This window comes from Oncorhynchus nerka, linkage group LG10 (assembly GCF_034236695.1).
Source record: "Oncorhynchus nerka isolate Pitt River linkage group LG10, Oner_Uvic_2.0, whole genome shotgun sequence".
NCBI classification, from domain to species: Eukaryota; Metazoa; Chordata; class Actinopteri; order Salmoniformes; family Salmonidae; genus Oncorhynchus; species Oncorhynchus nerka.
The window spans coordinates 49,776,478-49,804,457 of NC_088405.1; the positions used below are offsets into that span (position 1 = coordinate 49,776,478).

At 43.7% G+C, this 27,980-nt stretch overlaps 1 protein-coding gene across 1 annotated transcript; it reads left to right on the top strand.

Annotated features, from left to right (window-relative positions):
• Positions 1–12: 12 nt before the first annotated feature.
• Positions 13–27,826, top strand: LOC115135452 (amyloid-beta A4 precursor protein-binding family B member 3-like). The gene is made up of 12 exons (XM_029670152.2): positions 13–413; positions 14,009–14,196; positions 14,325–14,398; positions 15,783–15,834; positions 16,265–16,411; positions 16,736–16,863; positions 23,142–23,256; positions 23,358–23,445; positions 23,602–23,685; positions 24,894–25,009; positions 25,260–25,439; positions 25,693–27,826. The coding sequence occupies exons 1-12, from the start codon at positions 365–367 to the stop codon at positions 25,918–25,920; spliced, it is 1,449 nt and encodes a 482-aa protein (XP_029526012.1). The 5' UTR covers positions 13–364; the 3' UTR covers positions 25,921–27,826.
• The last annotated feature ends 154 nt before the right edge of the window (positions 27,827–27,980 follow it).

Here is a 27,980-nt window from a genome sequence, read left to right on the forward strand (position 1 = left end):
AGGCACCGCTGAGCGCAGTACAAAGAGAGCGAAACGAAAGGCAGCAGCAGTGAAACAAACAGCATCCCTCCAGCACAGATAAAGAGATAGAGACGCAGGACAGAGAGAGAAAGAGATCAGCAAGACGGACGGAGAAGACTCCCGAGAGTTCCCGGGACGGGGCATGCACAGAGAGTCAGACAGAGAAAGAAAGATATTTTGAATCCTCTTGGCATGTGAGTGTGTCCCGTGACGCTTGGCGCTGTGTGCAGTTGTAAACGAGTGTGTGCGGGGAAGAGTTGTCCTGGCAACATCAGGACATTTTGGTACGGGAATGTGGTGCAGCTAAGCCAGGTTGACCAGGAAGGAAGGAACACCTATCAGCATGCTGGGGAAGGATTACATGCTCGCCATCATCATAGTCAATTATGACGGTGAGTAAACACACACACACACACTGTCCTGGGCTCCTCCAGACCTTTTTCTCGCCTCGTCCCTTGTTCCTCAGAGGGAGAGGAGACGGCCAGCCGAGGAGTAGTGAGTGCAGTAGGTACTGGCCTGAGTGCAGTAGGTACTGGGGTGGGCTCATTATCTGATTTTCACTGGTAGACAGGCTCAACTACAGGTATTGCGTTATGTAGGGCCGGCCAGGCATTCTGTCCCACACACTTCGTAGAGTGAAACTGGGTGCTTATATTTGTCTTGTTTCACACATGTAAAAGTGTGTATTATACGCATGTGTGCAATGTAAAGGTGTTTTTTTCCTCACCTTGTCAGCTCGGGGATTTGAACTAGCGACCTCTCTGTTAACCGTCCCAACGCTCCCTGTCGGAAAGTTTGAAGGGTTATTAAGGTTGAGTTGTGCGGATTGTGTGTTTGTTGAGAGTTCAGGTAGTGAACTAGAGTGCTTCCATTAGACAAAGAACATTTTTGATCTATGGATTATTTTTGTATTTAGCTTTGAATTCAAAGGATAGTTCACCCAAATTGCAAAATAACATTAGTTGCCTTACCCTGTTAGCAGTCTACAGCAGACCATGCTTTTGGTTTAGTTTCCCTGGCACTATTTCCAAATGCTAACGTTGTAGCATTTTTGGATACAAATCCCATAGAGTTTGCCAGTTTGTAGTCCTTAAATCCGGAAATGAGTTACCTCTAGTTCGTTCAGCCATCCCTATGGGGAAAATGAATGAGAAAGAATAGGGTTTTAGGGATGAACACCGAAAATAAGGTCTGAGGTTAACACAGGCTTAGGAGATCTTATACATTTTGTTTTATGAGATAAGGTCAGTTAACCTGACCTTTAGGAATTATGAAGCCTTTATGTCCTTTATGAGATTTTTTTAAAACAAATTCATACATGCGTCAAAATTCACAGAATGTGATGTTTGCTGATGAAGATTGTCTCATAGACCAAAGGAATAATATCTTCTAAGCCTGTGTTTACCACATACCTTATTTTCGGGATTTATCCAAAAACGGCATTCACTTCCCCATAGGCTTTGTCAAACGAATCACGGCAGAGTTAGTGCCTACACACAAAAAAGCCATGACTATTTCTCTCTATTCAAGTCATGGCACAAATACAATTCAAGTCAATAGCATTTTTTTGCGCATAATTTCCAAATCATCCCAAAGTATTTAACATTTATTGTGCAGCTCAAACAAAATAATTTATAGATGATTTGAACATGATGCGCGAGAAGTGCTAATATCGGTACCATGACTTGACTGGGATTTGTTTCCACAAATGCTAAAACTTTGTGACGGTAGAAAATAAACCAAAACATGGATTGCTGTCATACCTTGTCTATAGACTGCTTACAGGGTAAATAAACCAATATGTAATTTTGTACTTTGGGTGAACTTTCATGATAATAATGGCGATGGTGGGGATTTCACAATCAGTGATGTATCTGTCTGTTGCTTCTAAACAGTTTCATATATCAGTGTTACTAGGTGTTCTTGCTCACACATCATTATGGGATCATTACGCCCTTGAGAGTAGAGGTCAACCGATTATGATTTTTCAACTCCGATGCCCGATGTTTATATATATGTTTGTAATAATGACAATTACAACAATACTGAATGAACAATGAACACTTTTATTTTAACTTAATATAATACATCAATAAAAATCTATTTAGTCTCAAATAAATCATAAAACATGTTCGTTGGTTTAAATGATCCAAAAAGTGTTGGAGAAGAAAGTAAAAGTGCAATATGTGCCATGTAAGAAAGCTAACGTTTAAGTTCCTTGTTCAGAACATGAGAACATATGAAAGCTGGTGGTTCCTTTTAACATGAGTCTTCAATATTCCCAGGTAAGAGGTTTTAGGTTGTAGTTGTTATAGGACTATTTCTCTCTATACCATTTGTATTTCATATACCTTTGACTATTGGATGTGATTCGATGATAAATGATTCAATGAGAAATTAACAGGCACCACATTGTTTATATGCAATGCAGGACAAGCTAGATAAACTAGTAATATCATCAACCATGTGTAGTTAACTAGTGATTATGTTAAGATTGATTGTTTCTTCTAAGATACGTTTAATGCTAGCTAGCAGCTTACCTTGGCTCCTTGCTGCACTCACATAACAGGTAGTCAGCCTGCCACGCAGTCTCCTCGTGGAGTGCAATGTAATCGGCCATGATCGGTGTCCAAAAATGCTGATTACCGATTGTTATGAAAACTTGAAATCGGCCCTAATTAATCGGCCATTCCGATTAATCGGTCGACCTCTACTTGAGAGAGTGTTCCCGGAGAGCCGACATGAATTCTACTCTCCATTGCATGGCTGGTTAAACTTCTGTGCATCGTATGTTTGCCACTGATCTTTATGTAATTCTTGGAATGTTTTATTTTTTTACTCTTTTTCTCCCCAATTTCATGGTATCTAATTATTTAGTAGCCACTATCTTGTCTCATCGCTACAACTCCCGTACGGGCTCGGGAGAGACGAAGGTTGAGTGTTCCTCTCTCCCCACACACAGTAAACAAAATCAAGCCCAGAGCTCTTATTTACAGAGAACAGGATGTGTTGTTCACCTTGGTGACTGTGTGGGCTGCCATGTGACTTGGTGTTGTCGTGGTAACTGTTGCTCTCCTGGCGTTAGGAGTAGCTGGTTTTTATTATGGGGGGTAATGCATAGCACAGTAGGCAGCAGGCACAAAGGAGAGCAGTCAATGGAGAGTCAATTATACGTTTGTTGACTAAAATGTTGATATTACCAAAAATGATTTATTCGACAGTATAGTATTGTAAGCAATGATGAATTAAATGTCAAGTCCAATGCATATTGTTGAGCAACAACACTGTTCATATCCTCTCTGGAGGCTATCGAAGGCTTGTACCTTTGTTGTGCCTTTTTTTGCTATCAACTTTCCCCCCCATTCATACACCCAAACACCACAGGTTCCTCAAATAAAGCGTCTGCCTTGACTGGTTACGTCATTGCTCCCAAAATAATTCCCCTCGAAAGAGGCGGCGGGAGAGAAATGGAGAGGTAGAGAGAGCGTCATCCTTATGCTGAGCATGGTACATGTAAACAGGGATACTGTATCAGTAGTTTATTGGAAAATTGTATTGTCTAATGTTAGCATCGTATACACATTATCCTGCAGGGTTGGAGGAGGATAGGGTGGGGAATGGAGTTTTAATAGCACCCTGCGGAACATAAAACTGGTCCCATGTCTGTACAGTATGTGTTTTGAATGAATTTATCTGACTTTCGTTGTCATGCTGTCCATGTTTGGGTTGGGTTGGCCCATAGGCTTCAGATCTACGACTCGTCAAGGGGTGCGTGGCATGGCTGGTAGAAAAGGATATAGCCGTCCTGCTCCCGGATTGAGAGCTGAAACCCAGATTGAAGTTGTGATCCACTCTGGCCCATAATCCCTCTGGCAGATAGAGCCCAGCTCTGACCTTGCACAGACGCACCATTGGGATTACTCTCTCCCCTCCAGATGTACTGTAGTCTCTCTCTCCCCCCACTCTCTCTCTCTCTCTCTCTCTCTCTCTCTCTCTCTCTCTCTCTCTCTCTCTCTCTCTCTCTACAGTTTATCATATTACTGTTATTTATAGTCTCTACTTAATTCTCTCTGCATAATGTAATTTCTGGTCTCACTTTGTCTTTGTCTCTAGTCTACAGCACAGGTGTTTTACATTGTTATAAACATATTCTACATTCTTTCTCTATTTTTAATCGTAGCTCTCATTTCTAAATCCCCATTATGCTTCAATATTTCATTTGCTGTCCCAGTTACTCGTTCCCCATTCTTTAGTGTAAGGGGCAGTTCTGGGCAGAGAGAGCTACCCGACTGCAATCACTGCCATCACGACTGCTCAATTACAGCTGTTTACAGCCTCGTAGGGAGTGCAATCTGCAGCTCGGTCTTGATTGGCCATTTTGGAGTGCTTTGGTAACAGGCTCAGTCCAAATGTGTGTTAAGAGACTCAAGTGTGTATCTGTATCTAGAGTAGAGTAGATAGTCACCCATCAGTGACAATAATAAGGGGGCGAGGACTGTACTGTACACCCTCCCCCATAGAAACACCACGTCCCTACATCCACTTAGTCACAATGGAGACTTGAGTTATTTGAACGGGGACCATAATTAAATAAACGCCTGCCAAAATCAATGTAACAAAATACTTAGGAACACCTCTCAAGTGCAGACTGGCACCAATGAGTAAAGGCAACTCTGACAGAGCTATGGCGGATACCCGCATGGTGGACTAGCTCAATTCTGCCTGTCACGGGAATAGCAGTCACATTCATGCGCATGCATCAATCTAGTGCACGTGCACCGCGGTGCACACAACAACAATATTACGCAAATGTCTGTTCCCCTGTTAGCTCATTGGATCAGCTGGTTTACAGCAGGAGTTGCTATAGGGACTGATCACGCAGTGCAGACTCTGGGATTCATCAATAATTCACTAACACCCTCTGCTGGAGATTCACTGCTGTATGGCACACTTTCACGAGTCTGCATTCTGCTCTCTACTCCCGACACTAAGTAAAACTGTAGGAAATGCATGTGTATCTTACCTTCTGTGTGATTGGAACACGTACACTTTTTCACCTTTACTGGTCAGTACAATCCACAGACAGAAGCCTAGTACTACAATGGAAGTCATAATGGAGGCTTCACTTACATCAGATCACTAAGTATTTAGGTAGAAGAAAAGCCATGCCATAGAGGAGATTATTTATGATAATAGACAGGAACTGGTTTAAAATAGCATGGCGATGACATATATTACTTCAGAGATGACCAACCACAGACTTAATTATTACTCCCCTGTGTCATTGGTGTTGAGACAATACCCTAATACTTCACGGACTTCATGAACTCCACTATTCAATAGAAAGCCCTCTGAGTCAGGAAAGCCATTGGTGCGGAGACTCAGATTTTTCACTTTGAATTGTATTCCCAAACTAAAAACGTTGACTTCAAAGTTCAACAAACTGTACAACTCTATGCAGAAGGACTACTTTTAACAATTTACACTGAACATTTTACACAAAACCACATTTACTGGAAGAACTGTGCAGATGCAAAGTTGGGAGAAAGAATTTCAGTAAAATCTCCCTGTGCCTAAAAAAATACTATTATTGCTCTCTATATCTTCTCCGTGTCACCATGCTCTTGCTCTCCCTCAAGCGCTGCCCTTCCTTACATATACCTGTCACCATCATTACGAGCATCAGCGCTCATTGGACTCACCTGGACTCCTTCACTTTGTTGATTGCCCCATCTATTTCTATAGCTTCCACGCCTTTGATGGCTCGAGAGGTTTTATTGCCTCGGTTGGCTTGGCAGGCGCCCATCCCAAATCATGCCTCAGCCGGCTCTCACGCCTCAGCCAGCTCGTCGGGCTTTCACGCCTCAGCCAGCTCGTCGGGCTCTCACGCCTTGCTGATGAAGATTGTCTCATAGACCAAAGGAATAATATCTTCTAAGCCTGTGTTTACCACATACCTTATTTTCGGGATTTATCCAAAAACGGCATTCACTTCCCCATAGGCTTTGTCAAACGAATCACGGCAGAGTTAGTGCCTACACAAAAAAAAGCCATTACTATTTCTCTCTATTCAAGTCATGGCACAAATACAATTAAAGTCAATAGCATTTTTTTGCGCTAATTTCCAAATTCCACGCCTCAGCCAGCTCGTCGGGCTCTCACGCCTCAGCCAGCTCGTCGGGCTCTCACACCTCAGCCAGCTCGCACGCCTCAGGGCTCTCACGCCTCAGCCAGCTCCTCGGGCTTTTACGACTCAGCCAGCTCGTCCATTGCACATGCTTCGGCCAGCCCGTCAGGCTCGCCCAGGTGGGATGCCAGGTGGCGCCCAGGGGGGCAGGGGACACACCTGGACTTCTTCACATTGTAGATTGCCCCGTCTATATCTGTCTGTTCCTCCGTTGGTTCCCCACGTCAGCATTAATGTCGTTTACGTTTCCCCTGTCCAGACACTGTCCGTGTTCTGTTTCATGTCAGTGTTTCATTAAATGTTCACTCCCTGTACCTGCTTCTCATCTCCAGCGTCTGTCCTTACACTCCGGAGTAAGATTCCAAGATGTCAGCAGAAAGAATGGGGTGTCAGCTATGACGTGTGATGACCCTCCCACTCTGTCTGCCAAATTTTTTCTCTTTGCTCTTGTTTTCCTTAATAGGATGTGGTGGGCGGAGCCGGGAGGGTCGTCAGCGAAATGGGACACACCTGGGCTCGGGTGTGTCCCGGGATAAATACACCTCTTCCCCAGTCATTGAGTAGACTCTCTCCATGCAGACACACTGATAGAGTTTGGTTGTGGCCGTTTTGTATTCAGAGTGAGTGAGGCCGTTCGGCGAGATTTGGGCCTCGCACACCGAGATACTCTGGTTCACGGGCAGAGTTTCATTCAACTAGGGTTGAGCCTGACTCCTGTGGTGAAGCTGACTTTGGTCAAGAGTGTCACTTCTGTCAAGGTTCAGGTCATTGGAAAAACGACTGTCCGGATCTCAGGGCTAAAGGTAAATGCAGTGCTTACGTTAAATCTAAGCCTATGGCGTTAACAGCGCCGGTCCCACATCAGTTCACTCCTGACACACTGTCTCATGCCCAGGGGCATGTGAAAGTCCATATTGACCCAGACTATTTACCTTTCATTACGGTGGGTTTTGTGTCAATGTTAGGAAGTAACGACCTAGTACCAGTGAAGATCCTGAGACACAGGTGCCTCTGAGTCGTTTGTGTTGGAGTATGTGTTACACTTCCCTGCTGAGACTGATTCGGGGAATAGTGTTCTAATTAGGGGAATAGGTTTGAACATTCTTGTCAGTTCCATTGCATAAACTGATGTTGGATTATGGACTGGCGAAAGGTGAGGTTGTTTTGGGGGTGCGTCCTTCGTTGCCTATTGAGGGGGTCGACGTTATCCTTGGGAATAACTTGGCTGGTGAGCGTGTATGGCCTGTCGTGTTTCCATCTCCAGTGGTTTCAGCTAAGCCGTAATTTGTAGGGATTCCTGATGAGTGCGCATATTTTCCCAGAGGTGTTTTCTGCGTGTGCAGTGACGCGTTCTATGAACCGTGGTGACCTGGTCACTGCGCCGGCTAATGAGAATGGCACAAAGAAATCTGTCACTACTTTCCCTGTTATTCCGTTATCTGTACCCCACTCTAATCTAATCAAGGAGCAACGGACTGACCCACACATTGGAAGTGTTGCGTGCCTGTGGAACAGTTGGGAAATGTCGCCCATGGCTATTTTCTCAGAGAGGATGTCCTGATGAGGAATTGGGTGTCTCATGGTAGTTGTTTTGTGGGGGAGGCTATTAGTCAGGTTGTTGTACCAGTTAAGCTTCGTGAGTTGGTGTTGACAACTTCCCACGATGACGTTGCTGGACATATGGGGGTGTGGAAAACCTACAATTGCATATTAAGACATTTCTTTTGGCCTAGGTTAAAGAGGGATGTTTCTGAGTTCATCAACACACCTGCCAATTAACTGGTAAACCTAATCTAGCTACTAAGCCGGTACTACTGTTTCCTATTCCTGTACTCAGCCAATCTTTTGAGTATCTGATTATTGACTGTGTTTGTCCTCTGCCTCGCTCTAAGAATGGTAGTAGTTACCTGTTCACTGTGATGTATCAGACCACTAGGTTTCCTGCTGCCTATCCTCTCCGGTCTATCACCACTAAACTGAGTCAAAGCTTTTAGCACAGACTTATCTCACTGTTTGGAATCCCTAAGGTCATTCACAGTGATCAAGGATCTAATTTCACCTCTAATCTGTTTGGTCAGGTTTTCCAACAGCTCCATATTAAAAACAATTTGTCTTGCGCCTATCACGCGCAGAGTCAAGGAGCGCTGGAACATTTCCATTGAACACTTAAGTCTTTGTTAAGAGCTTATTGTACTGAGATGGGTAAGGATTCACAGGAGAGGATGAAGGGCATATTTGATCGGCGAACTGAGCCTCGTCACTTTTGTCCAGGTGATCAGGTTATTGCTCTGCTGCCAATTGTTAGTTCTCCTTTTCAAGCCAAGTTTCAAGGTACATATACGGTTACTTGCCATTCCAGAACGGTGAAAAGCACACCAACTGTGCCATGTAAATCTGTTAAAACCATATTATGCACGTTCCTCTGAGGCTGAACGGTGGGAGTCTACAGAGGACGATAAAACCTGTTCTTTTGGCCAATACTGTTATTTCGCTGGGTTCTTGTCATGCTAGGTCCGTGCATGGGGAGGAAGTTCCTGGTCCTGACGATTGCTTACTGCAGGGTAGATTGAAAAATTCAGAGACACTGGATATTTTAGATGGCCTTCTCGCTCATCTACCTGTTGATGGGCGGGAAGAGATTTCCAGGTTTGTTTTCTGATACACCTACAAACTTAATAGAACACGATATTGACGTTGGGGATGCTGACTCCATTCGTCAGCGGTTCTATAGAGTTTCTTCTGAGAAACTGCGTTGTCTGGATACTGAGGTCAGGTACATGCTGGAGAGTCAGATAGCAGAGCCTTCTTTCTCCAGTTGGACTCCTCCCTTTATCTTGGTCAGTAAACCGGATGGGACAAACAGATTTTGTACAGTAAGGTAAACGGTGTCACTAAGCCAGATTAATTTCCTCTTCCTCGGATGGAGGACTGCGTTGATCAAGTCGGAGCAGCTAAGTTTGTGAGCAAATTTGACCTGTTAAAGGACTATTGGCAGGTGCCACTGACGAGTAGGGCACGTGAAATCTCTGCCTTTATTACACCCTCTGGTCTGTACTTGTATTCGGTTATGAGTTTCGGTCTGCGTAATGCACCTGCCAATGTTCATCGACTTATGAACAGGGTTGTCTCCAGTCTAACCGGGTGGGCTGTTTATCTGGATGATGTAGTGATATATGCAGATACTTGGGAGGAACATCTGTCCCATATTCAAGCCTTGTTCGATCGCCTAGCTGCGGGTCACCTTCAATCTGGCTAAATGTGAGTTTGCTCAGGCGACCGTTACATATCTTGGAAAGGTGGTTGGGCAGGCTGAAGTGCGTCTTGTTTGGGGCTACGGTGGTAGCTATTGATGCTTTTCCACCACCAACTACTAAAATGGAATTGATGTGTTTCTTGGGAATGATTGGTTATTACCATAGTTTTTTTAGGAACTTCTCTACTGTGGTCGCTCCCTTGACGGATTTGCTGAAAGCTAAGGCCGTTTACGTCTGGTCTTCTCGTTGTCAACAGGCTTTTGAAGATGCGAAGAGGCTGCTTACCTCAACTCCGGTGCTGGCTGCTCCTCGCGTGGATTTGTCATTTACCTTGCAGGTGGATGCGAGTCACGTGAGGGCAGGTGCAGTCCTGCTGCAAGCAGATGTGTCTGGGTGTTGAGAGGCCTGTTGGTTTCTTTTCCAAAAAGTTGAACCTTTATCAGTTGAACTACTCGTGGAAAAAGAAGCGCTAGCACTCATAGGTGAGGTGTATGTCGGGTCAGGAGTAGTACCTATTATGGTCTACACCGACCATAATCCTCTCACCTTCTTGAGTTCCATGATGTGTCCTAACCAGAGGATAATGAGATGGTGTTTATTCCATATCAATGTGCGGCACATCAGGGGGACTGCTAATGTCGTTGCTGGCGAGCTGTCTCGTGCGCCCTGTTCCTGAATGTCCACGTGACTGACCCCTGTTATTTTATGTTTGGTGTTTTCCTGTTCTATCGCTCCTGTCTGTTCCCTTCTGGTCTCGTTTTCTTCTCTCCTCTTTAAAGGTTGCTTCCTGTGCGCAAAGGTTGCTGAGGTCTGGAGAGGATGAGGTTGGCATGGGCAAGAGGAAGTGTGAACACGTACCCCCCCTTATGGATTTGGGACGCAGGCTGGGGATTCTATTAGGATCCAGGGCAGTATTTTGTTTGTGTGACTGGTATGGTGTTCCGGGGTCCTTGTCGGTGGGCGGAACCTGGAGGTTTGTCAGCGAAATGGGACACACCTGGGCTCGGGTGTGTCCCGGGATAAATACACCTCTTCCCCATTCGTTGAGACTCTATCCATACAGACACACTGATAGAGTTTGGTTGTGGCATTTTTTGTGGCCGTTTTGTTTGTTTGCTTTGGCACCTTTCAACCTCCCTCATTATTACATTTATGCACGCAACCACTTACTTACACTACTGATTACTGACTACACACACCATTGTTAATTGTATTTACATTACCTCAGTTAATAAATATATTTTTGTTATTCCTAATCTCCACGTTGTCTCCCTTTCTGTTACGGACTTTGAGCCGGTTCGTGACACATGATAACTTGACTTTAAAAAATCTGTTTTGTTTATTGAATTACAGTAAGTGAAGTGGATTTACACCCGGTATCAGAATGATGGTAATAGAACAGCAAACTACAGTGGAGTATAGTTCTGTTCACTACAGAATAGTAGAATATAGTACAGAAGAGTACAGTTCTTTATAGTGTAATCAACTCTAGTGTGCTCTGTGTACTCTACTGAACTCTATTCTATTGTACAGGACTGTACTTTACTGAACTTTTTAAAACTTTACTGTATTGTGTTTTACACTTCTGTGCTCTGATGTACTGTGCTCTCCAAACTTGTCAAACGTGGACGTCTATGATTTGGACCTAACTGGACCAAATCGGAACCAGTCATGGACGTCTGTTTGGGACAAATTGAACCCTGGACATTGAAATGGAAGCCTGTCCAGACCGTACCAAAAAAAAAATTTGGTGGAATATCAAATAACTACTTCTCAATGTCCATGAACACCCAGTGTCTTGTCGGTGCTCAGTGGATGCTGGTTACAGTAAATGGAGAGAGAGAGGGAGAGAGAGAGACCTCACTATTGCTTTGCCCACCAGAAAGAGAAAGAATTCAGTTATGAGCTGAAAATAACAGTACTAGGTCTACCTTGTTACTTCTGAACTTCCCTTGTACTCCCTCCTCACGAAGGAGGGAAATGAGATGTGTTATTTTTGTAACAGAATGACAAGACCCTAGGCAATCTTTCTTAAACTTACAGAAAGCAAATCATTTATCCAAAATGAAAAATACAAGTATAAACACAATCTTTTAACATATTTTTCTGGTAGATGTTTTCCAAGACCCCTTTTTCCATCTGTTTGACCAGAAATCAAGGCCTTGCCTTAGTCTTAATATTTAGGATGGAGCATTTTTGAAAAAAGATATAGACTTAGATTACAGATCCATGCAAACTGTAAACAGGGGCTATTTTGTGCACTGTGTCAACATCAAAATAGTTACATCAATACTATTTGCTTACCACAGGAATTGCACGGCACATTTAATCTGTTATTGGAAATCATTTTTACAGTGGAGACTGTACATGATAGATTTTCCCATTTCACCAAGCTTTTTTTCTTTTAGTGGCTGTCCCCAAGTGTGCTTTGTCACACGATGCTGACAGCACAAGAACTAGTCAGCCTAAAACACAAAAAAAAGTCATTTGGGCGGTCATTGCTTATGGCCTGTCAGCAGAAGGCTTTGCTGCAGCCGATGTGGGAACAGAAGAATGTTTGATTGGTTCATGATTGGAGCTATTGGAACTCTCATCGTCTTCCATAGATCCCAAAAGGACTGGACATTCACTATGCACATTTGGCAGTCTGAGCGGTACGATGTTGCTACCTCGGAGAGGATTCGTGCCACTATCTTGGTGACTGGGGTCAGTTGCATGGAAGACGATGATTCGCTATGTTTTGGCTTTCATATTGAGGTCTTGTGATATGAGGATTACCCATCATCATCCCTGGTGTCCGGTTATATAATACCAAATAGCTTGACTTAAACTACAAACCCACCGTAGGAGTAAAAACCCAGCATAGAAGTAAGAACCCAGGGTAACGGTAAGAACCCAGCATTAGGAGATGTCTCCCACCTTTTCAACATGGATTAGGACTAGGCTACATCACATAGGCTCAGAGCCTTTGTTCTGATCTCAAGGAGCATAATTGGGAGAAAGGCTCTACTCTAGTCTGGTATGAGCAGTGACAGCATCAGCCACTGTGATATACAGTAGTTGTTTGTGACAAGTACACTTTGCCATTCCATTTTTAAAGCAGAAAATATCAATTTCTTTCAAACTGTCATACATTACGATGTCCCACGGATGCTAGTTCTTAGAATCCCTCCCCTGTATTACTCACTGGTCAATAATGGGAGAAGGGAGGCTACAGTAGGAGAGCTCTGTGCCAAATTGTCTCCTCTGGAGGCCTCGTCCTCAGGGTTGGGATGAGTTCTAATTCTTCACACAGCTTCATCACGCCCCGGAGATGGTGCACTGACCCGTCAATCAGACTGTGAAATGTATTGAATAGTAGTGTCATCCAAGCCCAGGAGGCCTGCCCGCCTATAGAAGCATCCACGAAGACTGAAGAGTTCTGCCTCCATCTCTCTCTAACACTGCGGCCTCTTATACACTGCTGTCTCTTATTGATTTGTCTCTCCCTGTAGCAGGGTTCAGCTGATCTGTTCCTGGGTATAATCTTCCCATGCTATTTATCCCAGGGATGCGTGGTGTTGTTTTTCATTGCCAGACACAGGGGTGACCAGGGTTAAAAAGCCAGACGAATGGGGATGAGATCTACAAGGCATGAAATCACGTCAAATTCATTTGGGTCACGCACACACACAAACGACAGACCAGAATGAAATAAAGAAAAATAGGCATCAGTGCTTTTTGCATGCTTGATTTAGCCTCTCTATTTTCATTCTGTGCCCCCAGGTTGAGGGTAACAGAGCCACTGTGGCACTCTGCTGTGAGAGAGACACCCGTGCCCAGGTGACCTCGGCGGTGTCCCAAATTGCACCCTATTCCCCTTGTGGCCTGGTCAAAAGTAGTGCACTACATAGGGAATAGGGTACCATTTGGGATACAGTCCCTCATGTCACTACTGACCCACTTCTTGCTTTCTCTCTCTCTCTCTCTCCTTACATTTTTTTTTTACCACCTCTCTATTCGGCTTGCTCTCTCTTCGAGCTGAGCACATTGAATTAATGTGCAGAATTTGTCATTTTGTGAGTGCGTTACATAATCATTTGCCCTTTCCGAACTCGAAGCGGTTCCGTCACATATTCAGTGTTAGCAGAAAACAAAGGAGTCGAGCCTCAGACACTGTAGCTTTTGCTAGCCAGCTGTGATGCAGAGGGACTGCTCCGAATTCCGATCTGGCATTTGGCAGAATTAGCATGTTGCCAGGCTGTGGAGAGTAAGGTCAGCCGTGTGGCTGACATGGGCTTCAGACTGGGTGAGGCTAACGCTAGATGCCGATGGGATGCAGCCCCCTGGGTACGATGGACCTCAGAGCTGTGTTTGTGCTACGTCCAGCTACCATTATGAACACAATGAAATATATAGATCTGAAACTACCGTTATTATCGTCCTCATCACTTCATTCACGTGACACCAAATGCACTGTAATATTGGTCATGGGCCACTTATTCATTAAGCTTACTTGCTTTCGCCTCTCATCGTTGGGATCCCTGCTGTCTTCTGTGTTCTTCAGACAACATCTGGAACGACCCGAGTCTTGATCTGGACACTGACCTGCCGTCAGGGTGGCGCACCATCCGGGACAGCACTGGCACCTACTACTGGCACGTGCCTACAGGCACCACACAATGGCAGCACCCATCCTACAGCAATGAGGAGGACCAGAGCGCCGTCAATGGCGTCACTGCCACGGACATCAAGGTTAGGGTTTCAATTTCAAAACACAGTTCAGTCCTGCTGTTTGACTTTGGCTGCTTTATACTTGGATGTGATTTCATCAGAGAGGAAAGGATCACACCTCTAATAATGTCCCATGTCCTATTTTCCAGAGCCTGGAGGCTGGTGGCAGACGTGGCTCAAGGGCAAGGCTGACAGAGAGCCCAGTGGCCTCCGTAAATGACAGGTACTCCTTCAAAATCCTCTGCAGACCCACACCAACACTCATCCACCTTCACAAGCACTGTAGCCTTGTTACAAACTCGTTCAGGCCATCCATGGTAGAGTATTGAGTACGACACAATTACGCTCCGTGCCAAAGTTATTCTACAAGGTTAATGGGTCGATGAGGTACATTTGTATCACCTGCAGAACTGGATGCTTAGGGAGCTCTTTGAAATAAAAGACGTTGATTGCGTAAATCAAATGAGAGGGTTAGTGCATGGGATGTATTCTCTCTCTTTGAATCTGTTTTGATGGCAAAAGGGCTCATGATGGCTTCACTGGCCCGGGAATGTGGCAGACCACAATATATCCCTATGCCTCCTGGAACAACACCCATTATTCAATTGTCTGTGTTCTGAGCAGAGGCCAGATCTGTCCCCTGCCTTATCGGGAATGGATAAGTTCTTTGACGCGTCATGTGCAGATGGGACAACCACTACGGCATATCGTTACAGTCCAGCCTTTGTGCCATAATCTGAATATATACAGGCAATTGCGGGGGGGGGGGGGGGGGTCTGTCCAATATAGTACCTGAAGATGAGTCTTAACCATCTGTCACACAAACCAGTATTCTAAGGTTTCTTTAGCATAAAGCAAGGTACAACCTGTTTGGTCAAATCACCTGGATGGTTGTTCATAAGTTCTTTAACATTACATATGGCTGCCTTGCTTTTGCCATTACGGGCAAAAGCACACAACAATTCCATTATCGCGAGTTATTCTGGCACTGTGTCCTGTAACATGTAGAGGTTGTTGAATCAACCGATAAACACAGTCTCTTCTGCAGTGGTCATGTGTAGAATCAGGGTGCATTTGACACCTGGGAGCTTAACATTTTGTATGGGCAGAGATTGCGGAGAATAGTGAAACTCAGCTCACTGAGCACAGCATCAAGAAATCCATAGGTCTTATAATGGACATAATCACATCCTACTCTGCTTCTCCAAAGAGTGCAATGGAAAGGGAGGGAGAGTCTTGACTCAGTGGGCTCCTGGTTGCAGGAATAGCAGCCTCTTGGGATTGTCTCCAGTCAGCTGTATCAGAGGGCTAATGAGAACTCCACCTCTGAGTCAGTCTGCTTGAAGGCGATCAAACCAGCTCTCTGTTTGTTTTTGTCATCCACTGCTCACTCAACAGCTGTTTCCATCAGTGCCAGTTAAGGGCTTTACTTTCAAAGTCAAACACAAAACAGATCAACAAAGGACGAGATGGTGACATACAACACAATATTCCACACAGCATCATCCGGGGCAGCAGTGAGGGATGCAGAAAAGGCTACCGTGTCATTTGTGCTGTCGTGGTGGTAATCCTTCATGTAATTTGACTGTTCTGCTAATCTCCCACAGGATCTCCTGGCAGGACGATTATTTCTGCACCAACATGGATCCTGACTCCAAGGTAGAGTGGGCTACGGTGTCCAAATCCCTCTCCTTCTGTAGCACAGCATGTTCTTTTTTTTTTAATGCAAGCCCTGGTCGATAGTTGTTTTTCTGGCCCAGGCTAGGCAGCTCTTAGAGGAGTTCATAGACCATGTCCACTAAAAGGATGTGAGAGTTATCTTTGAAGTCACAGTGAGGAGCAGTAGTGATTGAAAGTCGCTAAATGCATTTCGTGGATGCATCATGTTGATATACTGTAGATGCCGAAGACACTTATAACCTTTTATGCTGCACATGATCGGAAAAACACTGCGCATCCATGCACATCTCTCTCTTACACTCTCTGTTCATTCCCTTTTCTTTCTGCCTCCTCCTCATCCCTACCATCCACTCCTCTCCACTGCCTCCTGGGCCCTGTTGGCGTGGTGTGGTGTGGTTGTCTTGGTCAGTGTTTTGCGGTGCGCTCACTGGGCTGGGTGGAGATCCCAGAGGAGGAGCTGACCCCGGGGAAGAGCAGTCTGGCTGTCAATAACTGCATCCAGCAGCTGTCCGGCAGCAAGGCTGAGGGCCGCGATGCACTAGGCGCCTGGGGAGAGGTAAGAGGGAGGCGGGGGGTTGAGGGAGTAATGGTGGGTGGTGAAGTAGAATACAGTAACATTACTTGTTTATTAGGTTTTGTTTTAGTTTGGTCTATTTTGGCAAGCAGTACATGGCTCATTGTGCAATTGTTTATTGTGTGTTACTCCTTTAAATTAAACCATTAGTAGCTTTGAGAACCCCCAGTACCTCATACGACCTTGGGTTTGGTCCAGTACATGTGAGCTTGCAGTTTGCTTGCAGGCCAGATTACCCTTACTGCCACCATAAAGCAGTCCCACTGAAGCCCCCCCACCCCACCCTGTCACCTCTGTCTCTCCCAGGGCCAGGACATGATGATGGTGCTGAAGAAGGACACCCTTAGCCTGATGGACCCAGTGGACCGCAGCCTTATCCACTGCCAACCTATCATCAACATCCGTGTGTGGGGCGTGGGATGCAACAACGGCAGGTGGGCCAACCTGGGGATCGTATGGGCAAATACCCCCACTCCTCTCTCACAGAATGAAAATATCACATAATTTGGTCAGCTTTGTGATTTATTTCTGGGTCCATAGGTGTTCGAAATTGGGAGTTCCGGTTTACAAAGTCTCCCCCCTCGCAAAAGTAAACTCTCAGCCATAGCTAATTTCACCACACGTGCGAAGTTCCCCCGTCCTGATATGTACATATAATCAGTGACGAAAACCCAAGCAACGGAACCAGTGCTGCTCATTATCCTACACGTTCCATCCTGTCTACAAGAGATGAATATATCTGTAGTTACATTTTGAAACACGGTATAATATGGTGAACTGACCAACTAAGCACAATGCTCTTGGGTTGTTCGGTCATGGAAAGACTGTTCAAAGTTGTTGTTATTGTGTATACTTGATGACATGGAAATATTCCATTGAGTGAAGAAAGTCAATTATTTATATGATATTGTTTTTCTATGGGCTATACAGCCTTGGGTAAGGTTAGTTCTTCTGGGTCACAGATGTTTATGGCCTATTGTAATACACTGGGAGCTCATGTTGAGTGGATTTGAGAGCAGCTATATTTTCGTCTACGCTCTTGGTGGAGAACATTCAGGCATTGATCTGATGGCAGTGTCAGTGGAACTACATCTAAGTAGAATGGAATAGCCCCGAGGAAGAAACGCGACAATGATAGAAAATGCTAAGGATTTGAAAAATCCAAGACTGAAACTACTGAAAATAAGTCAATATATAGGTGCAACATTTTTTACACACGCTACGCTATATTGTGTTATGATCATAGTTGTAAACCAATGCAAGAGTTTTGTCTCATATTTGAAGTAGTTGTAATAATGAACTTTTTTTCTTTCTTTTAACTGCCACTCATGAAAACAGAGACAGGTAATCACTCTCTTCTTGGTCAACTCATTTTCTGTTGACGTGCCATTTGTGACTTTGACAGCTTGCATCATGGTCGCAACTGAACGCTTGGTGCCTCGGGAAGCTTCTGTGTCGTTTCTGTAGTCATGCTCTAGTGTCTCATCGATAATGTAACGTGCTTCTGTCGACATGTAATGTACCGTATGTGAATGCCTGCCCTGTTTCTCATGCATGTTCAAAGGAACCCCTGTCTATTTCCTTCTCGACTTGTAGTGACCCTTGTTTCTTATGCAATGTGCTGTTCTGCCCTTGTCTCACAACAAAATGCCCACTCAGTACTATCCCAGGCGGTTGTCTTGCCAAATTATTACTGCTGATGATTGATCTATAAAGTGAGATTCATAATGGTATGCAGGTATACCTGAGGTAAATTCAGCTCAAACTGCATTTGAATCAATTAGAAGCCATAGTGATTGCATTCCTTTGAGAGCCAAGTGGAGGACGCATCAATGTGTATCTTACAGTGTGTATCTCAATGTTCATTTCACAGGTTTTCTACTACAGTTGAATGGGCTTTTTTTTTGTTGACGAATGGACCAGGAGAGATTGCTGGGTTGTGTCCAATTGATCAGCTCCCCTGAGCCAAGTTGCACTCCTTTCTACTCTGCCAGTCTGAGTTAAACTGTAAAGTTGTACCTTTCGCTGTGACAAATACTCCCCATATACAGTGCCTTCAGAAAGTATTCCCCTTGCCTTATTCCACATTTTGTTGTGGTACAGCCTGAATTCAAAATTGTTCTCACCCATCTACACGCAATATCACATAATGACAAAGTGAAAACATGTTTTCACAAAGTTTACTGAAAATTAAATACAGAAATATCTAATTTATACAAGTATTCACACCCCTTCTAACACACACATTAGAATCACCTTTGGTGTGAGTCTTTCTGGGTAAGTCTCTACGAGCTTTGCACACCTGGATTGTACAATATTTGCACATTACACTTTTAAAAATTATTCAAACACTGTCAAGTTCATTGTTGAAGAGCTATTTTCAATTCTTGCCATAGATTTTCAAGCCGATTTAAGTTTAAAAAAATGTAGCTATACCACTCCGGAACATTCAATGTCGTCTTGGTAAGCCTTGTGTTTTGGGCTATTGTCCAGCTGAAAGGTGAATTTGTCTCCCAGTGTCTGTTGGAAAGCAGACTGAACCAGGTTTTCCTCTAGGATTTTGCCTGTGCTTAGCTCTCCCTAGTCCTTGCCGATGACAAGCATACCCATAACATGATGCAGCAACCACCATGCTTAAAAATATGAAGAGTGATACTCAGTAATGTGTTTTGTTGGATTTGGCCCAAACATAACACTTTGTATTCAGGACGTTATTAAGTTAATTTCTTTGACTAGTTTTTTGTAGTTTTACTTTAATGCCTTATTGCAAACAGGATGCATGTATTGGAATATGTTTATTCTGAACAGGCTTCCTTATTTTCACTCTGTCATTTAGGTTAGTATTGTGGAGTAACTACATTTTTCTTGATCCATCCTTAGTGTTCTCCTATCACAGCCATTAGGCTATGTAAATGTTTTAAAGTCACCATTGGCCTCATGGTGAAATCCCTGAGCAGTTTCCTTCCTCTCCGGCAACTGAGTTAGGAATGACGCCTGTATCTTTGTAGTAACTGTTTGTATTGATTCACCATCCGAAGTGTATTTAATTAGATCACCATGCTCACATGGATATTAAATGTCTGTTATTTTTACTTTTACCGATCTACCAATAGGTGCCCTTCTTTGCGAGTCACTGGAAAAACTCTCTGATCTTTGTGGTTAAATCTGTGTTTGAAATTAACTGCTTGACTGAGGGATCTTACAGATAATTGTATGTGTGGGGTACAGAGATGAGGTAGTCATTAAAATATAATGGAAATATTATGTTAACTTCAATGGGATATCCCCCCCCCCCTCCACAAGACGGTTGAGCTAACGCAGGCTGCTAATGTGATTAGCATGAGGTTGTAAGTAACAAAGAAAATATTTCAGGGCATAGACATACATTTACATTTACATTTAAGTCATTTAGCAGACGCTCTTATCCAGAGCGACTTACAAATTGGTGCGTTCACCTTAAGACATCCAGTGGAACAGCCACTTTACAATAGTGCATCTAAATCTTTTAAGGGGGGTGAGAAGGATTACTTTATCCTATCCTAGGTATTCCTGAAAGAGGTGGGGTTTCAGGTGTCTCCGGAAGGTGGTGATTGACTCCGCTGTCCTGGCGTCGTGAGGGAGTTTGTTCCACCATTGGGGGGCCAGAGCAGCGAACAGTTTTGACTGGGCTGCGCGGGAACTGTACTTCCTCAGTGGTAGGGAGGCGAGCAGGCCAGAGGTGGATGAACGCAGTGCCCTTGTTTGGGTGTAGGGCCTGATCAGAGCCTGGAGGTACTGAGGTGCCGTTCCCCTCACAGCTCCGTAGGCAAGCACCATGGTCTTGTAGCGGATGCGAGCTTCAACTGGAAGCCAGTGGAGAGAGCGGAGGAGCGGGGTGACGTGGGACACATACATACAGTATCTGATTTGAGCAGAAAGCTTAAATTCTTGTTAATTTAACTGCAGTGTCCAATTTACAGTAGCTAATATAGTGAAAGAATACCGTACTATTGTTTGAAGAGAGTGCACAATTATGAACTTGAAAATGTATTAATTAACTAATTAGGCACATTTGGGCAGTCTTGATATATTTTGAACAGATGTGCAATGGTTCATTGGATCAGTTTAATACATTTCACATACACTGCTGCCATCTAGTGGACAAAATCTAAGTTGTTTTTCTTGCATTTCAAAGATGATGGTAAAAAACAAAAAAAAAACATGTTTTTTCTTTGTATTATCTTTTGCCAGAACTAATGTGTTATATTCTACTACATTAATTTCACATTTCCAAAAACTTCAAAGTGTTTCCTTTCAAATGGTATCAAGAATATGCATATCCTTGCTTCAGCTACAGGCAGTTAAATTTGTGTATGTAATTTTAGGCGAAAATTGAAAAAAAGGGTCCGATACTTAAGAAGCTATACATTATTCTTGCACACAGAGTGAGTCCATGCAACTTATTATGTGACTTGTTCAGTACATTTTTACTCCTGAACGTATTTAGGCGTGCAATAACAAAGGGGTTGAATTACTTATTAACTCGAGACATTTCAGCTTTTAACTTTAAATGAATATTTGTAAATATTTAGAAAAAATATTTCACTTTGACATTATAGGGTATTGTGTGTAGGCCAGTGACACAAAATCATAATTTAATACATTTTAAAATCAGGCTGTAACACCATTTTATTTGGGGGGGGGGGGGTGAGTACTTTCTGAAGGCGCTTGTACTCCTCGCTTTTACTGTATTACACCCAAACCAAAGACGTGGATTATGCAGGGTCGGCTCTGAGCATAAGCGACATAAGCGGTCACTAAGGGCCCCCACTCTCAAATTACTGCTCAGCGTTAGAATAGTAGAATTCACAAAGTGTAATTTCGAAATTTGCTTGTGCATCAGCAGTTTTTCTCCTATGTCAGTCACTGACAGTCACTGACAGTCACTCAATTAGCCATATCAGCTAACACATTGTTTTTATTGGTATGTTAGTCTAGCCAGCTATCTAAACTTGTAGTAATCATGGCCGACTACCGATCGGCCGTGCAGGGCATGTGCCCAGGGGCCCTGACCCCCAGGGGGCCCTTAATGATTGTTTTAGTTACTCTCACTCAGCTATTATTAACATGACATATAAGTCTTAGTAACATTTGTAGAATTGCAGGAAATTTGCTTTAAAACAGCAAAAATGTCTCTCCACTCTGGAGGCTGGTGAGGGAAGAACGGATCATAATAATGTCAGGAACGGAGCAAATGGAATGGCATCAAACACCTGGAAACCATGTGTTTGATACCAATACCACTAATTTGGCCCCAGTCATTACCACGAGCCCGTTCTCCCCAATTAAGGTGCCACCAACCTTCTGTGCTCTCCACCCCATGGTAAAATGAGTATAATTGCAAGAAATTAGCTGTAAAACTACACATTTTTCTCTCCGCCCCATGGTAAAATGTGTAGAATTGCATGAAAGCTTGCTTTAAAACTGCAACATTTTTTTTACTCCCCATGGCGAACTGTGTAGAATTGCACGAAATTTGGCAAATGTTCTCTCTGCTGTCAAGTGGGGGGCCTCTAAAAGTTTTTGCCCGCTAGATCGGGAGGCCCCGCGACCTAATCTTGCTTAAGGCCCCCAAAAGGCTAGGGCCGGCTACGTCTGTCATAAAATAGATTCACTCTTTTTTTTTGGTGACGTGGTGGCGATATGCTGTGTGGACAAGATCAGAGGACATAGTGGCCTGCACCGACTGCCAATCTGTTTGAGTGGTTCCCTGAGATTTAATAGAGAGGAAGGATCCCACCCTACCGTTTGTGGGCCCACCTTTGATGCCAAAAGGGAAGCCCATCTGTTATTCCCTCTTTTCCCTCAATAATTAAAAAGCTGCAGGTCTCTTAGGTCTTTTTGCAGGCATCGGCATATCCTGGTGCACCAGAGTTGTGGACTATAAAACAGCACTGTTGCTCGAAGTCACTGAGGATGTTATAGAGATAATTACACACGTAAAGCCACGTAAAGCCATCAAACTGCAACCACAGAGCTTTTTCCCAGTTAGCAACTGCACATATGCACACCGAACAGTTCTTTATGAACTGACTACTTGTCAGAGAGTTTACATTACAATGTCAGTTGTGTGACTTTGTGAATATAGTGTAGAAGAGATGGTGAGTCTCTTGTCCCTTTTCTGGTATTAGAAATTGGTGACAGGGCGACAGTATTCCATGTCCCTGTTCCTTAAAGTCCTGAGAACAACGTCTGTCCATATGCATCACTGGTACTTATAGACCTGACATCTGACGTGGCCTGCCCCTATCAGCTGCTGAGGGACACAGCCTGAGGTCACAATGTGTTGAGCCAGAATGGAACTGATAGCGTCAATGTTGCGAGAGCCTGTGCTGTCTTCGGTGCTCAGTTGCTTAGTCGTTTGATGATTGTGCATGTTATCAAACCAACTGTTACGTGATACTGGCTGGTGTACCACTGGTTTCAGTTCAGTGAACCAACGCGGTCATGCGGCACAGTAGTTGTGCCGAAGAAGCGATAGTTTGATGTGTCGCTTGTGTTCAATATGGCTTTGATTTCCATCCCATTCATACTAATGCTATTATCTTGTCATACATACAGTACCAGATCACCAGATGAATTGTGAAGTCGGTTAACTTCCCCACAAACCAGACATATAGATGCCCGTTTCTCTGTGTTTAACCTCTGCTTTTGTGTTCCGCACCGTTTACAGAGACTTTGCCTTTGTGGCCAGTGACAAAGACACCTGTATGCTGAAGTGCCATGTGTTTCGCTGCAACGCCCCAGCAAAAACCATCGCCACGGCTTTGCATGAAATGTGCTCGAAGGTAACCAAAGGTTTCCAAGCATAGGAAGTGGTTGAAGATCCCTTTCAGCCCACCGTAGGAGTTTAGGTTCCATTCCATGATGTGTCTGTGTGTGTATCCAGATCATGGCAGAGAAGACGACTAGAAGCCCATCTATGGCCCGCTCCCTCACCATGGAGAACATCTCCCCCGAGGACCTGCCACGTCAAGGTGCTGTAGCCTGGCTGAGCTCAGAGCCCACAGAAACCCATCCGTTACAATCTGTAGGGATTTGTCTGACTGGAGCCATGTGTAGCTTATATGGATGGTAAACTCCATAATGTGGCAGAAGTCATGTGATACATTATATTCGTATTTCTGCTGCAGTGGACTTCCTGGATGCAATGAGGAAAAGGGTGCAGAAGTTTGAGGTGCAGTACATCGGAAACCTGCCTGTCTCCAGGGCGATGGGTAGGTTTACAGTATTCTAATCTCACCATTATGATTTATTAAACTGGCAAAATACCATCAAACTTGTCATCTAATTGAACTAGATTTTTTTTTAAACGAGCCAATGTTCCCTTTCCTGTAACAACCTTGAGAGTCAACAGGGGAAGAGGATCTGTAATATGTCATCACCAGATATAGAGGATTAGACCGCAGCCAGGAGTCACAGGCATGTTTAAAATTGGGGCCGGATAATGGGACAGAGGACATTGTCTCTTTATCCTCAGCAAATACGCCGAGTCACGTCTCATGGCTAGGTAACTCTCAGGTTCACTGTGTATTTGGCTGTCCCCAGGCGAGGCGTCGTCTCGCAGTATGTAACACGGCACTCTTTCAGAAAATGGATTATTGATTACAGGCTCCAAAACGGTAGCATCCATCAAGGTGTTGTAGCTGGATCAGCTGACTAACTGACATAAACGCCCAGTCCCAGATGCTTTATGTCGGAGATATTATGCTCCACGGAGGTTTTTATTTAACCTTTCAATTGTTTCTGAAATTATTCCACAAGTAAGGTGCAAAAAAAAAAACTAATAGCAGATTAACCTGACTCAGTGGAGATAGAAGGGATCCCAGTAATGTGTACTAAACCTGTTGCCTGTCATAAACTGCGTTCAATGGCTTCAATACAGTGGCAGCTGCATGCATATAGACAATATTGCCATAGTCTAGAACCGCTATGAATGTCGACTGAATGATTTGCTTTCTGCTATTTAACGAAAGGCATGGCCTATTCCTATAAAGGAAGCCCATTAAGATGCCCAGATATTTAAAAGGCGGCCCACGATCAATGTGGGCACCATCCAATGTATATATGCATAAATCATCAGATACATTTTTAAGCGTTTTGGAAAACAGCATATGCTTGGTTTTACCTGCATTAAGTACCAATTTCAGTTGACTAAAGGCTTTCTGCAAGGCAATAAAGGCAGATTGTAGCTACCAAAGAGGTTTTCTTATTAATGATGACAAGCCATTAGTCGTCATTGGAGACCACACACCCGAGGTGATGATCGCATAGGTTCGCAATCACTGGAATGCCGTTTGAGTATACTGTGTAGTAGAATGAAGAAGAGTTGACGCTAGGAGCATTTCCTCTCAAAACAGGTACTTTTAGAAGTCTGTTACTGAAGCAGATTTATTAAGGGGCTTTATGTGAGATCCTCTGGCAGGTATGGAGGTGCTGAACCGGGCCATAGAGAGCATCATGAACACCTCAGACAGTGACGAGTGGGAGCCCATCGTCATCCACATCTCCGACACTGTGCTTTCACTCTGGAAAGGAGAGGTGAGGAGTGCTCAGGAAACCTGTAAATGCAGTGGTCAGACCAACCAATGAAATGATTACATTTCTCTGTCTGCCTGATGCTCTCTCTCCCTTTGTCTCTCCCTTTGTCCCTCTCTCTCCCTTTCGCTCTCTCTCTCTCTCTCTCTCTCCTTCTTTCACTTTCTTTCTCTCTCTCTCTCCTTCTTTCACTTTCTTTCTCTTTCTCTCTCTCCCTTTCTCTCTGTTATCTTCTCTGGGATTTCTCTTTCAGGATGGAGATGATCCCTTCTGGGAATGTCAAGTGCGTTACCTGACCTTTCTGGGTGTGGGCCATGACACACACACCTTTGCAGTGATAGTGGACTGCGGGACACAGCGGTTTGAGTGTCATGTTTTCTGGTGTGAGCCGGACGCAGGGATCATCTCTGAGGCTGTGCAGGCTGCGTGCATGGTGAGTGACTAAGGGATGAAACACAGGGCTGGAGAACTAACGTACAAAATGGCTTTTGTAGATGCAGAGGTGAAGCTAGCATGATAAATACTTGAATTTAAACATGCTATCATGGCTGAATGATGAATATTTTAACGGAATTTGTAGGTACTGGTAGAGAATGTACTAGAGCCATGAGTCATGTATGGTATCTTTCAAAATGAAAGGGAAACTAAGGTCACTGCTTAACATGGCTCCATTGTGCCCCCTGCAGGTCCAGTACCAGAAGTGCTTGGTGGCCCAGACTCCACCACCCAGGTCCAAAATGTGGCAGGCGGGTTCCAAGGTGAAGAGGGCCAACTCCATGGACGGCTTCACTTTCCCAGCTCCCCTTCACCAAGGACTGTCCCCACCCATGACTGGCTCCTCCACAGCCAAAAAGGGCATGCTGGCGTTTTTTGAGACTTTCAGAAATAAACAGTCAGCAGTTTCCACACCATAACAACCAGATAGGGAGGGAGGCGGGAGGGAGCAAGTGAGAGAAGGGGACGTGGGTAAAGGGAGGTACGGCAAATCAGTTTTAGGGTGAAGGGTAGAATGTATAACAGATGTATAACCAGCCATTAGAATGTGAAGATTGAAGGCCAGCTGAGTTTCTATTTGACCAGGCAAGGATGACCCTTATCTTAAACAAAACAAACTTTTTCTGCATTTCTGCTTCTACTGTGTTTCTTTGGGTATACAACATATCTCAACTAGGCTGGTTTGTGGTACAGATTTAGAAAACAACACTGAGGTGCTGTACTCTCACATTCCACACCTTTCTTATCAAGGAAGAGTTTAAGTCATTAGGATCTTGACTTGTGCTTTTATTGCAAAATACCATCAAATACACAACAATGGCTCCCTGGTTCTAGGTGAAACATACAGTAGCAAAAAAATATGGTGCAGTAATTGACTACTCTTTAATATAGTTATCTGATATTGAACATCAGCTAAATGTAACAGTGACCTCATTCTTGTACAATCAATGTAGCTGGGTAGGTTGTGTTAAATACTTATACTGTTCTTTCTAATAAATGTAAAGGGATCTTTAACTTCAGATATATTCATAGAAGTGTGTCAACTTATAGCCTATAGTCCCTCTGACAGTTGACAACAAATAGATTTCAAATGTGAGATTAGGCATCATAAAGATGGGAGAGAAGATATCACACTCTACATTCCTCCATTATTCAAATTAGACGTGGCAAAATCGAGAATCAGACCGACGAACATCCTAGACCCCTGTTTGTCAACAGCAAATGAAGTCCAATCAGATCTGGGCTTTGGTACAATTTTGACGCAGCATATTCAGAAAGAATCCCTTTGAGCAGGATTCAGGAGTGGTGCCAGTGCCACAGTGGTCTTCACATTAGAGTGAAAGAGAAGGTGTTTTATTTCTGTTCTGAAAAAGGTTTGTGTTAGTACAAGCAGAACATAAAGCATAAAAGTGTAAAAAAAAAAAAAAAAAAAGATTTAGAAAGGTATGTAGACAGTCCCCCGAAGCTCTACAGAAGCACTGCATGCTTTCGCACACGCCTGGGAATTAAATGCTTTGCTCGGGTACTTTCCATGCTATTGGCAATGGAAAAAAAAGAAAGACTCTTACTAGTAAAACTGAAAACACTTAGAAATCAAGTCAATGACTAAACTCTAAATGCAAAACAGTCCCCACCACTGAAAGCCTGTGTTGTGTTGCTCCTATTGGAGGACACGCTAAATAGCATTTCCACTTGAGAAAACACCAAAACACACTGAATCCCCCCCAAAATACAGACTTATTTGCACTGCATTGAATTAAGTATGGGGGGAGGGGGGAAAGGCACTTGGTTTATTGCATGCTGATTTTCAAAGTCATTTGCGACACTAGGTCCACTGTGTGCTGTGAAACACTTGGGTACATAAAAGGAATGGCACTTCAGAGAGGTCATGCTATATATTACCGATATGCAACCGCTCCTCTTCCCCCATTCTAAATAGGCATTATATGAGAAAACAACTCAGGTCTCCATATTAGTGGAAGGTTCATGTCAAAGTTGGAAGAATGAAAAGGTGGAGCTTTGGCGTAAAATGACATGGGTGGAGAAGTGAAATACGTTTTATCCAGGAGAACTTGGGAGAGGTGATGTCATAAAAATGCTAATGTAGCACCTTGAGATTTTTTTGGTTTCTGCTATTTATACTACTAGTAAATACATATGTCTCTCTATATATATATATATATTTGCAATATTTTAGCACAAAAGAAAATAGGATGTCATGTAAATGCAAACTATTTTAAATTGTGATTATTTCTCGCAGTTGTACCTCACTTGGTCCACACTGTGGTGGTCTATGCTGGAATAATAAATTGCTTGGAAATCCTGTTCTCTGTTTTTTGTGTGTTATGTTTATCAAAGTTCAACTTCAACTCCTCTTTTACAAAGAAAGAGCCTTTTATTTCAACATGAAGTCTAGTCTCATTACTCAGAATCTGGCCACTTTACTCTACATGAAGTCATCCACTGTTTACTAGACCAG